This window comes from Oncorhynchus tshawytscha, linkage group LG11 (genome assembly GCF_018296145.1).
Source record: "Oncorhynchus tshawytscha isolate Ot180627B linkage group LG11, Otsh_v2.0, whole genome shotgun sequence".
Lineage (NCBI taxonomy): Eukaryota > Metazoa > Chordata > Actinopteri > Salmoniformes > Salmonidae > Oncorhynchus > Oncorhynchus tshawytscha.
Window position 1 is genome coordinate 40,439,789 of NC_056439.1, and position 12,654 is coordinate 40,452,442.

General features: G+C 43.4%; 2 protein-coding genes across 3 annotated transcripts; both read left to right on the plus strand.

The window, feature by feature from the left end:
- Positions 1-215: 215 nt before the first annotated feature.
- On the plus strand, positions 216-3,934 carry LOC112262199 (transmembrane protein 151B-like). 2 transcript variants are annotated; one of them, XM_042330591.1, is made up of 2 exons: positions 216-511; positions 2,866-3,934. In XM_042330591.1, the coding sequence occupies exon 2, from the start codon at positions 3,233-3,235 to the stop codon at positions 3,914-3,916; it is 684 nt and encodes a 227-aa protein (XP_042186525.1). In that variant the 5' UTR covers positions 216-511; positions 2,866-3,232; the 3' UTR covers positions 3,917-3,934. The 2 variants fall into 2 exon arrangements, with proteins under 2 accessions (XP_042186525.1, XP_042186526.1); XM_042330592.1 differs by having other exon boundaries at positions 2,866-3,512.
- Positions 3,935-11,333: 7,399 nt separating this feature from the next.
- On the plus strand, positions 11,334-12,548 carry LOC121847737. The gene is made up of 2 exons (XM_042330126.1): positions 11,334-11,425; positions 11,680-12,548. The coding sequence occupies exon 2, from the start codon at positions 11,697-11,699 to the stop codon at positions 12,495-12,497; it is 801 nt and encodes a 266-aa protein (XP_042186060.1). The 5' UTR covers positions 11,334-11,425; positions 11,680-11,696; the 3' UTR covers positions 12,498-12,548.
- The last annotated feature ends 106 nt before the right edge of the window (positions 12,549-12,654 follow it).

Below are 12,654 nucleotides of genomic sequence, written 5' to 3' on the forward strand. Positions count from 1 at the left end.
TTATTTTGAAATGTAAAATTCTGTTATGCTTTTTCCTGCTTGTAAAAAGCGAAATGACATCACTTTCTCTGTGCACAGAAGCCTACATTAGGATGTTTTGCCATTCATTTTAGATATCGGATCAGTGATCAGGCCATTTATTGTGCGCTCATGTGTGACAGCGTATCACTTTCATCACTTTTGTTTTGGTGTTTCACATTACGATTTCTGTTTGACTGTATTAGCAAAGCCTCTGCGATCAAATTGTCCCTGCCCGCCGGGTTCAAGCGATGGGAGCTCCTAAAGCGGGATCCCCATTTGCCTTGGCTCCAGCCCAGATGATCTGAAGCTCTGTTGAGGACCAGAAAGGAGAGGGGGCTTGGCTTCGGGAAGCTTGGACTTGATGCTATCATGTCCAGACAGCAGCATGTTCTCTCCCAATTTGGAAGTTGATACCACTGCGGAAGACACAGCGCCCAACACCACCAATGATGGAGACGATGCACCGGCCAGCATTGATGTACTGGAAGAGGTGAGAGTTAATGCAACATTTTCATTCAAATGCAGAAGGCTAAGCGTTTAAATGCAGATTACATGATAGGAATGACAGCATCATCCTGAAAGCTCATAATGGCATTGCCTTTTTTATGACTTAAAATGTCATGATAGATAGCCTTCTACACGCAGTCTCGTAATAAAAGGCACACACTCAATATCTGTGGGCCTATACATGTAGCCCATATCATATATTGATTGTTGGTATTCATGTCATGTCTATTTCAGTCCTCTGCTCAGATGGAAGGAATTCTACACTGAGTGCAATTGGTAACCACAACATCCTTTATCTGTTCACTGGAGTCTAATAATCACTATTAATTCACCAGCAAAATACTATTTCATTTAATAGTTTCTCTGCATGATGTCCATCCCTACCATCATATCTACATAAATGTAATTCTGCATTCAAAAGTACTGTGTTATGTATAACACATTAAACAATGTAATTTCCCTAAGAAATACAAGTCATAGAAGACAGAACCTAGTAATGACATGTATGCAAGGCTCAATACAGTAATTCTGAGAACCTGGATTTTGTACTCGGAATGCGAGAGCTTTACCTCCAGTCTGTAATAACACTTATTCCATCTGGGGAATTGGTTGTGTGCAGCTTACCGTGAAATACAGCTTCTATGAGAGAAAAATGACGACAAGTTGTTTTTACCTCAAACCGACAGTATGTGCATGACCCAGAGGTCTTGACCTATGATGCTGTGTTGCCCTGTACCAGGATGCTCTAAAAAGGTCAATGCTATTTTGGTTGTTTTGCTTGTGTTGTCGATGCCTGATTGCATGTCCCGTCTGAGTCAGCCCTTTCTGTCTGGTCTAATTAGTTTGGTTCATAACCTTCATGTGAAACACTACCAGTAACACATTATTTTCTGTTACTGTACCACAAACTGAATTTTGATCTGCCCAGAGTACCCCAGAAGTACTGTACCACCTCATGTGCATTTTACTAGTAGGCCCTATGGTCTCATGAGTCTTCTCAAGTACCCCTTGTGGATAAACGAAGTACCCCTAGGGGTCCTAGTACCCCTGGTTGGGAACCACTGTGTTATTGGAACCAAGTTGACTGATGATTGACTCATGAGTCATTGCTGACTGAGCTCTCCTTTGAGCACATATCAGTTAATGAGACATTTCTTGCATGAAGCAACACTAATTCTGAGAGCTGAAAAGACCACAATGACACTTCCACTATGTTGTCAATGGATCTTCATGGGTGAATGGCTATAGACACCTGAAGGACCGTAATTAGCTGAATACAACAAGACAAAGTATAACTAAGTTAACCCTGCCTATTTGTAATGTTTTCTGGCCAGTTGCCTTAGGTCTGACTCATTGTACTGGAACAAAATAGAGAAACTTTGTGAGAATGCCTCTGCTGAAGAGGAGACATTTCGTTGGCAGTCAGAATTGCAAATGTGAGCACTTTCGAAGACTGGTTGCTGCACTGAACTGTTCATTTGACACTCAGCAGATATAGGGCACACAGAATGTGTAATCCAATGACTTGTGTGTTTGATTCTGTTGTGGTCAAGTTTAGTATAGAAAGTCAACGTTCATTTTAGCAGCCGTCTGAGGTCATAGATTATTTAACGAGTCACTGGGGGATTGAGGATACACATGCCTTGTTGGACATGGTGCATGCTTTCTGTAACCCATGCAAAGATGCTTGAAACATTAGCAGAAACATAGGGGGACTGAAAATACAGTTGTGAGGGAGGATTTTGGGATGAATGTTAGTTGTACATTGAGCTAATGTGATTAGCAGCTGTTCCCATTGCAGCATAGCCTAATTAAATTACATTCACGTGACCTACATGCTATCGCTCCAACCTCATTTACTGCATTCTGAGTTTGGAAAAGCTCAGCACATTACAGCCCTGTCATGTTCATTTGCCCACAGCAAAATTGGATCAGTGCCATTTTTTAGGCTCATTGGCGTGTGGACTCCTTTTTCATCATGTTTTACCATTCTCTTTCATGTGGTACTGTTGCTTTCTGCCCCGTTAAAACACGTTCAACCTGTATAGGTAAATATCAAATAGACTACATTGTAATCCAGCACGCCTTAAACACAGCCATATCATCGAACTGATTCATCAGACATAGTGTCACAGGAAAGAAGAAACGTAAATAAACTGTTGTACTTTTATTAGATTCTGCAAGTTCTTCAAACCATGTTCTCCTTTTAATCACACTGCTAAAAGTTATTTAAATGCAGCCTTTTGTCATATACCTATCTTTTCAAAGTTAGAGTATTGTATGTAAGCTTTTTTCTCACACTGTTTCTCTTTTTCCTCCTCTCTTTTCCTGCATCAGCGGCCTGCGAAGCAGTCCTTGAGTGCCTGTATGTGTCCAGAGTCCCACTGCCGGTGCCTTCTGCTCTCCCTGCCGATGTACAGCTGCCTGGGCGCTGTGGCTTGGTGCCAGCTCACCCGAGTCACCAAGCTCAGCTTCGACTCATCCGTCACCTCCCTGACTTCCATTTCCTCAATCAAGGAGGTTGGCATGGGAGGAGACGCTATGATTTACCATGACAGCCCCTGCTCTAATGGCTATGTGTACATCCCTCTTGCCTTCCTGTTCATGCTCTATGTTGTCTACCTGGTAGTGTTGGCACTGCTGGGCTCGCAGTGAGCTACATTGTAAGGCTGATGTGGATAGCGTGTATGAGTACCTATTGAGGATGCGACAAGCCCGTCCGTGTGTTTGGTGGAAGGCCATAAGTTACCATTTTGTTCAGAGGACCAGACAGGTGACCCACTACCGGATCGGGGAAGCCTACACTACCACCCAGGTCTACCATGAGCGGGTCAACACACACGAGGGTGAGGGAGCGTTTGATTACAGTCGCTGTGGTATGTGGGACATCTCACAGGATCTACTTGGACTGGAGAGCCACCCGGCAACAAAACTTTGTTTCCACAAGTGCTTCGGTTTTGCTGGGGCTGGACCAGAAAATAATTACCTCAACCAACGTGCCAGGTTCTTCTCAGAGATTGAGGGTTTAAATGACTACATGGAGGCTCGAGAAGGGTTGCAACTGAAAAATGTTAACTTTAAAGAGCATCTGATAGCCTACGTGGAACCTTACCGGTTGCCCTGGTATACTTCTCAGGTGTCGTTCTGGTTCACTGCTCTTCTCATGCTGTCCTGGCCCTTGAGGGTGCTTATAGAATACCGTACAGCCTTTGTGCACTACCATGTTGAGAAGCTCTTTGGGTTGGAGGACAGCCACAACAGCCCCTCTCTAATAGAGGAGGTTTCCGTCAGGAGAGTTCTCCCTCGGGTAGATACAGTGGATAGCCCTGAGCTGGAGTGGCACATCCTCTCTGAGGAGAGTTCTCCCTCGGGTAGATACAGTGGATAGCACTGAGCTGGAGTGGTACATCCTCTCCAACCGCCAGTTGATGCCCAGCTACTCAGAGGCCATGCTGATTAACCTGGCGTCTTCAGTCTCTGGTACAGCTGAAGATACCAGGTCCTCTAACTACTTCCTGCTGGACAGCCACCCAGCCCAGAGGTATGGCATGCTGGTGCAGGACTGTGAGCACTGCTGCCAGCTTCAGAGCGAGGTTGGACAGAGGCGGGCCACCACCAGCTCCAGCTGTTCCTCCGTCTTCTCCCGTCATGTCTTGTTCTATCCCTGGACAACTCACGCTTCTCACTGTGCCGCATGTACGGTTCTCTGCACACCGTGGGCCTGTGGAGGAGCCTCAAGCCAGCTGGCTCTCAATGAGAGCCCGCCCACTTACCGGGACGCACGCTTCTTCCCCGTCCTCATTGTGCACCGGCCCGAGTGCTGCTGTAGTGGTGACTCCACCACAGAGGTGCTGCGCTACTTTGTCGGCCAGGGATCCACCTACCTGGAAACCTCACTCTGAGAGGCCAAGAGACATTTGACTGATTCGGTTACAATATATTCCAAATAAGGAGGTTGTGAGTAGAGGTCGACCGATTAATCGGAATGGAGGATTAATTAGGGTCCATTTCAAGTTTTCATAACAATCGGAAATCGGTATTTTTGGACACCGATTGGGCCGATTTTATTTTAGATTTTTGTTACACCTTTATTTAACGAGGCAAGTCAGTTAACACATTCTTATTTTCAATGACGGCCTAGGAACAGTGGATTAACTGCCTTGTTCAGGGGCAGAACGACAGATTTTTTACCTTGTCAGCTTGGGGATTCAATCTTGCTACCTTACTGTTAACTAGCCCAACGCTCTAACCACCTGCCTTACATTGCACTCCACAAGGAGCCTGCCTGTTACGCAAATGCAGTAAGAAGCCAAGGTAAGTTGCTAGCTAGCATTAAACTTATCTTATAAAAATCAATCACTCAATCAATCATAATCATTAGTTGTCAACCCTGACCTTAGTTCCTTCTTTAGGCCTTTATTTTGGTTTGGTCAGGGCGTGAGTTGGGGTGGGCATTCTATGTTTTTCAATTCTATTGTTTTGATCTTTGTTGTATTTCTATGTGTTTGGCCTGGTATGGTTCCCAATCAGAGGCAGCTGTCAATCGTTGTCTCTGATTGAGAACCATACATAGGTAGCCTGTTCCCACCGGTGTTTGTGGGTAGTTGTTTTGTGTGTCTTCACCTTACAGAACTGTTTTGTTCACGCTCTCTCTGTTGTTTTTGGTTATTGCAGTGTTCAGTTTATTCTTAAAATTAACATGGACATTTATCACATTTGTCGGACCCTTTGTCTGATCCTTCCTATTCCTCATCCGAGGAGGACAACGATCGCTACACTAGTTAACTACACATGGTTGATGATATTACTAGTTTATCTAGCGTGTCCTGCATTGCATATAATCGATGCTGTGCACATTCGCGAAAAAGGACTGTCGTTGCTCCAACGTGTACCTAACCATAAACATCAATGCCTTTCTTAAAATCAATACACAAGTATATATTTTAAACCTGCATATTTAGTTAATATTGCCTGCTAACATGAATTTCTTTTAACTAGGGAAATTGTGTCACTTCTCTTGCAACAGAGTCAGGGTATATGCAACCGTTTGGGCCGCCTGGCTCGTTGCGAACTAATTTGCCAGAATTTTACGTAATTATGACATAACATTGAAGGTTGTGCAATGTAACAGGAATATTTAGACTTATGGATGCCACCCGTTAGATAAAATACGTAAGGGTTCCGTATTTCACTGAAAGAATAAACGTTTTGTTTTCGAAATTATAGTTTCCGGATTCGACCATATTAATGACCAAAGGCTCGTATTTCTGTGTGTTATAATTAAGTCTATGATTTGATAGAGCAGTCTGACTGAGCAATGGTAGGCAGCAGCAGGCTCATACGCATTCATTCAAACAGCACTTTCGTGCGTTTTGCCAGCAGCTCTTCGCAATGCTTCAAGCATTGAACTGTTTGACTTCAAGCCTATCAACTCCCGAGATTAGGCTGGTGTAACCGATGTGAAATGGCGAGCTAGTTAGCGGGGTGCATGCTAATAGCGTTTCAAACGTCACTCGCTCTTGGAGACTTGGAGTAGCTGTTCCCCTTGCACTGCCCCTTGCACTGTGGAGCGATGGGTAACGAGGGTGGCTGTTGTCGATGTGTTCCTGGTTTGAGCCCAGGTAGGGGCGAGGAGAGGGACGGCAGCTATACTGTTACACTAGCAATACCAAAGTGCCTATAAGAACATCCAATAGTCAAAGGTATATGAAATACAAATGGTATAGAGAGAAATATTCCTATAATAACTACAACCTAAAACTTCTTACCTGGGAATATTGAAGTCTCATGTTAAAAGGAACCACCAGCTTTCATATGTTCTCATGTTCTGAGCAAGGATCTTAAACATTAGCTTTTTTACATGGCACACATTGCACTTTTACTTTCTTCTCCAACACTTTGTTTTTGCATTAGTAAACCAAATTGAACATGTTTCATTATTTGAGGCTAAATTGATTTTAATGATGTATTATATTAAGTTAAAATAAGTGTTCATTCAGTATTGTTGTAATTGTCATTATTATAAATAAAAAAATTGGTTGATTTAATAAGTATCGGCTTTTTTTGGTCCTCCAATAATCGGTATCGGTGTTGAAAAATCATAATCGGTCGACCACTAGTTGTGAGCGTGCAAGAGCATACAAAGACACTGTTCTTTTGACAGCACTGAAAGTGTGTTACTCACTATAGGTGAAAGGTTCAACATGTTTTATAAGTTATATTGTCATTTGTAAGCATTGACTGTATTTCAAAGGTTCTTGTAAAACTGATGTCTAAGTCGCTGACCGAGTTTTGGACTTTCTTCCAATCACAAAGAATTTTCCGTTCGGACCTCTGGATGTTGCATTGATTTTAGTGATACTTGAATTATGACACTTGAATCACCATTAATTGAATGATGTTTTGTCTCCCTGTGCATAGTCAGTAGATTTCAAATGTTTTGGTCTGCTGTGAAAATTCCAGATATTACATATACCTTTTCAAATGTTAAACAACACTATTGAAGTTACACTGTGTGCTCCGTCTCCGGCCTTTAGGTCACCAGGCTGCTCCGTATGGCTCACACCTGTCACCATCATTATGTGCACCTGCGCATCATCAGGCTCACCTGGACTCCATCACCTCCCTGATTACCTTCCCTATATATGTCACTCCCTTTGGGTCCTTCCCAGGCATTGTTTCTGTTCCAGTGTTAAGTCTGTGCGTTGTTCATGGTTCTTGATGTGTTTTTTTATTTAAACACTCACTCCCTGAACTTGCTTCCCGACTCTCAGCGCACATCGTTACAGAATAACGCCTCACCTAAGGGAAGCATCAGGGAGTGTTTCTTTTTTGTGTCATGTGGAATGACGTTGGGTCCGGGAGCCACTACAGGCTCTCGTGCCTCAGCCGCATCACCAGGCTCCCCTGCCTCAGCCGGCGACAGGTTCCCGCGCATCAGCAGGGGTAACCGGTCCGCTCCTTATCTCCGGGATCGTCCCTTGAGTTGGCGTCCTGCGGCTGGATCTGAATGCGCCGGGAAGGGGGTACCATCAGGTATGCTCTCTCCGGCGCTCTAGGTCGCCATGCTCCTGCGTCTCAGCCGGATTGGCAGGTTTCCTGCGCCTCTGCAAAGGTGACTGGTTTGCTCCTGATCGGCTGGAGCCATGTGTCAGTGAGGGGGTACTGTCACGTGTGCTCCCTCTCTGGCCTCTAGGTCACCAGGCTGCTCATTATGGCGCACACCTGTCACCATCGTTATGCGCACCTGCGCGTCATCAATGGTTTTGACTTGGTTATTATTTATAGGGGTGCCAGGTAGGTTGTGCCTACCAGAGAAAACATTGGTTTCTCCTTTTGGTTTGGGAGGGAATGAGTCCCATCTGGTCCGTCAAGTCTACACCAATACAAAGGACTTATGTAAAAGTCAGGATGGAAATAAACTTTTCATAAACCCTTAAAACATTGGAAAGCACTTCACAAACAACTATATTCTTTTGCGTGGGTTGTATTAGCAACATCAATGATCACACACACATATAATATCACAATGAGTTCTGGTTCCTCCAGAAATGTCCTGTACCTCGGGCCTAAAAAGAGTCCAGCCCGGTAAAGAAGTTCAGGGAACTCAAGTGACTTTTGTCACACAATGTTTGGACGTTAATTCAGTGTAGCGTAAACCCAGTATTAATCATACAATCAACATAATTATTTTACCACAGAACTTTAAAGCATATCAACTCTTACTAAGTCCTCAACTACAACTAACTACATAAACCATCACAGTATACATCACATCAAAACAAATAAAATACTGTATACAAAAAGGTTGTAGTCTGTGTCGGTCAGTCAGACAATCCAATCCGTCAACTGAGAAAGGCCACGGAGAGGTGTAGTCCACGGAATGGTGTAGTCCACAGAAGCAAAGAGTATCCGATCCTGGGTAAACTCTATTAGGCTACAAAACAAACGGAATAGAGAGGCATCGGGAACTGAGCGTTGAACACATCCTCATTCAGGTCTCCATCAAAACCCCACTTTTGCGCAGCTGATGCTGGCTATTTAATTGGGTATTAAAGGGAAAGCGCCCTATTGGAAGGAGAAGCACTGAGAGGGTTCAGAAAAATTCAGGGCCGTCACAACATCACCTCCCTGATTCCCCTCCCTATAAATGACACTCCTTTTGGTTCCTTCCCCAGGCGTTATTGTTTCTGTTGCAGTGTTAAGTCTGTGCATTGTTCGTGTTTCTTGTTTTGCGTTTATTTATTAACTCTTGAAACGAGCAATCCCGTATCCGGGATCGTAATTACAGCCTCAAGCTCATTACCATAACGCAACGTTAACTGTTCATGAAAATCGCAAATGTAATGAAATAAATATATTGGCTCTCAAGCTTAGCCTTTTGTTAACAACACTGTCATCTCAGATTTTCAAAATATGCTTTTCAACCATAGAAAAACAAGCATTTGTGTAAGAGTATTGATAGCTAGCATAGCATTAAGCCTAGCATTCAGCAGGCAACATTTTCACAAAAACAAGAAAAGCATTCAAATAAAATCATTTACCTTTGAAGAACTTTGGATGTTTTCAATGAGGAGACTCTCAGTTAGATAGCAAATGTTCAGTTTTTCCAAAAAGATTATTTGTGTAGGAGAAATCGCTCCGTTTTGTTCATCACGTTTGGCTAAGAAAAACCCCCGAAAATTCAGTCATCAAAACGCCGAACTTTTTTCCAAATTAACTCCATAATATCGACAGAAACATGGCAAACGTTGTTTAGAATCAATCCTCAAGGTGTTTTTCACATATCTAATCGATGATATATCATTCGTGGAAGTTTGGTTTCTCCTCTGAATCACATGGAAAAATACATGCAGCTGGAGATTACGCACCAATTTCGACGGAGGACACCAGGCGGACACCTGGTAAATGTAGTCTCTTATGGTCAATCTTCCAATGATATGCCTACAAATACGTCACAATGCTGCAGACACCTTGGGGAAACGACAGAAAGTGTAGGCTCGTTCCTGGCGCATTCACAGCCATATAAGGAGACATTGGAACACAGCGCCTCCAAAATCTGGGGCATTTCCTGTTTGAAGTTTCATCTTGGTTTCGCCTGTAGCATCAGTTCTGTGGCACTCACAGATAATATCTTTGCAGTTTTGGAAACGTCAGAGTGTTTTCTTTCCAAAGCTGTCAATTATATGCATAGTCGAGCATCTTTTCGTGACAAAATATCTTGTTTAAAACGGGAACGTTTTTCATCCAACAATGAAATACTGCCCCCAGAGTTTCAAGAGGACTCCCTGAACTTACGTGCCCGACTCTCAGTGCACTCGTTACAGAATAACACCTCACCTTTGGGAAGCATCAGCACAGTTTTTTTTTTGTGTGTGTGTGTCAGAGTAAATACGTCGGGTCCGGGAACTGCTACGGGCTCTGATGCCTCAACCAGATCGCCAGGCTTCTCTGCCTCAGCCGGCTCGTCAGGCTTCCCTGCCTCAGCCGGCTTGTCAGGTACCCCTGTCTCAGCCGGCTCGTCAGGCTTTCATGCCTTAGCCGGCTCGCCAGGGTCCCCTGCCTCAGCCGGCTCGTCAGGCTTTCATGCCTCCGCCGGATCACCAGGCTTCCCTGCTTCCACCGGCTCGTCAGGTTCTCATGCCTCAGCCGGATCGCCAGGCTCCCCTGCCTCAACTGATCTGTCAGGTTCCCGCGCCCCAGCTGACTCGACAGGTGCCCGTGCCTCAGCTGGCGTGACAAGTTCTTGCGCATCAGCAGGGGTGACTGGTCCGCTCCTGTTCCCCGGGTTCGTCCCCTTTGACGGTGTCCTGCGGCTGCAGCGGCACATCCGGGAGGGGGTACTGTCACGTATACTCCCTCTCCAGCCTCTAGGTCATCAGGCTGCTGATTATCCCGCACACCTGTCACCATCGACTTGCGCACCTGCGCCTGATAACACTCACCTGGACTCCATCACCTCCTTGATTTTCTTTCCTATATCTGTCACTCCACTTAGTTCTTTCCTCAGGTGTTATTGACTCTTTGTTCATGTCGGTCGGTGCATTGCTTGTTTCATGTTTCATGTTTATTTTATTTATTAAAACACTCACTCCCTGAACTTGCTTCCCAACTCTCAGCACACTCGTTACACCTATTTATGTGCGAGTTTGAATAATACTACTAATTAATAATAATAATCAATTATTAATAATATGAATAATTTGTTACAACAAATGGAAGCCATGTTCAAAAGCTAACATGAGCCTACATACCTATCTTCTCACTTGTGCACTTGAGATACTTACAACAATTCTCAAAGTTTGTTTCAAAAGATGAATTGTAGTCTATTTGTGAGTCCAAAGCAGTTAAATTATTGATACAGATTATTTTAATAGAAATCATGATGAGATAATATTGCTTTATAAATTACCATTATATTGCAAAATAACTTTATTGGATTAAATATGGAGTTTGAACAAAGTTATTGTCAACATTTTAAAAGCATACAGAGAGCGATAAAGAAATTGTGCCGTTTTAATTTTATCTAACTAGGTTAGTATCTTGAGTGCCGTTTTAAATGGCAGTGACTGTTAATATTAAGGCATCTAACAAAATCATCTGTGTTTTGTGTAAGCATAAAATATCTCTTGGTTGTTGATACATTGTTGCTACAATCACAAAGACAGCAATAAAGCTATCCCTGGCAAACTCTCAACTGATTTGTTGCCATGACAACTAATGGTCAGCTGATACATGTTAGCAGCATTGAAGGTGGTGGTTCTTCCTGGATTATGTCTAGGTAGGTTGAAGATAACATTATAGATATTATATATATATATATATATATATATATATATATTAGACCTATTATTCTGTTTACTACAACAGGTATACGGACAGACAACAAAATATGCAGGTAAGTGTTTAGGCTTTTTATGGTTTGAAATGTTATGGTTTGAAACATGCATCTTATACTTCTAATTTAAGTGGGCTGATTAGCAGGCTCAAGATACAATATTCTAGCGATTTACATTATTCCTTATAAAGAGATTTTATGCATCCGTTTATGGTATTTTATTCACTCAGCAACATATGAACCTAGCAATGTGAGGCTTTTTGAATTTCACACAATTTATGTTAAAAAAATGTATGAATGGTTTGTTCCCCAAGAGGATACATTAAGCAACATGGATTTGGTAAAACGCACCAAATCAAAGGTGGGCTGTCTACAAAATCTGAAAGGCCAGCAGCTCTACAGACAACTCCTCAACAATGCCACCTGCGGTCTCACCTTCTCCAAAGATGTTATATGGGAGATGGGGTCAGACAGTATACCTTACAGTCAAGCTGACTTCCACTGGCTTTTCAGTGCCTCTGGACCTCTGGCACCAAGTCCCAAGCCGAAGAGCACAGGGATAAAATCAATGAAAGGTATCCCCCTTCATCATTCACCTCAGGATCCTGCCAAGAACAGAGGCTTCAGAGACCCTCCCTCTATGCTCCCTGAATTACAAATATCCCATCTTGCGCCATTGACTGCCAAAGACTCCTTTACACTCCCTAGTCACCAGGGGGGACTCTTGGATTCCTTTAAAAGGACAGGACTACGAGGAGTTTCTAATGTTTACAATTGTCTCGAGGAAGCATCTACAGGAGGCAGGGAGGACCGTTTAAAGAGCTGCCACTGGGATGAGTTTGTGCTAAAGAAGCTGACCAAGACCACAGCCCAGTGGATAGTGAGTCAACAGATTCCAAACCAGTGCCAGAATAAGACTCGGCTGCAGTCACTGCTGAGGAGTCAGTATGGTTCAGCCAGCGCCACAGATCTAGTCAATGAGGAGCCCATGTGTGAGGAGGATTTTTGCAGTTACCAAGATCTCCACAAGCAGACTGAGAAGCAGCAGGCTCTTCAGAGCAGCAAGGCTGAGACACCTCTTCCAGTATACTACAGGCAAGGAGACAAAACCTACCGTAATATTTTATGTTGAATTATTGAGTCCACAGTCAGTTTTACGCCTCAAACAAATAGTGTCTAATGCACTAAAGTCTATGTTTTATGTGAGTTTCTATAATGTGTAGATCATCAGAATTTGTATTCACAGTTTTATATCACTGATCTCTATTTTCACTTGACATACTTGCTGC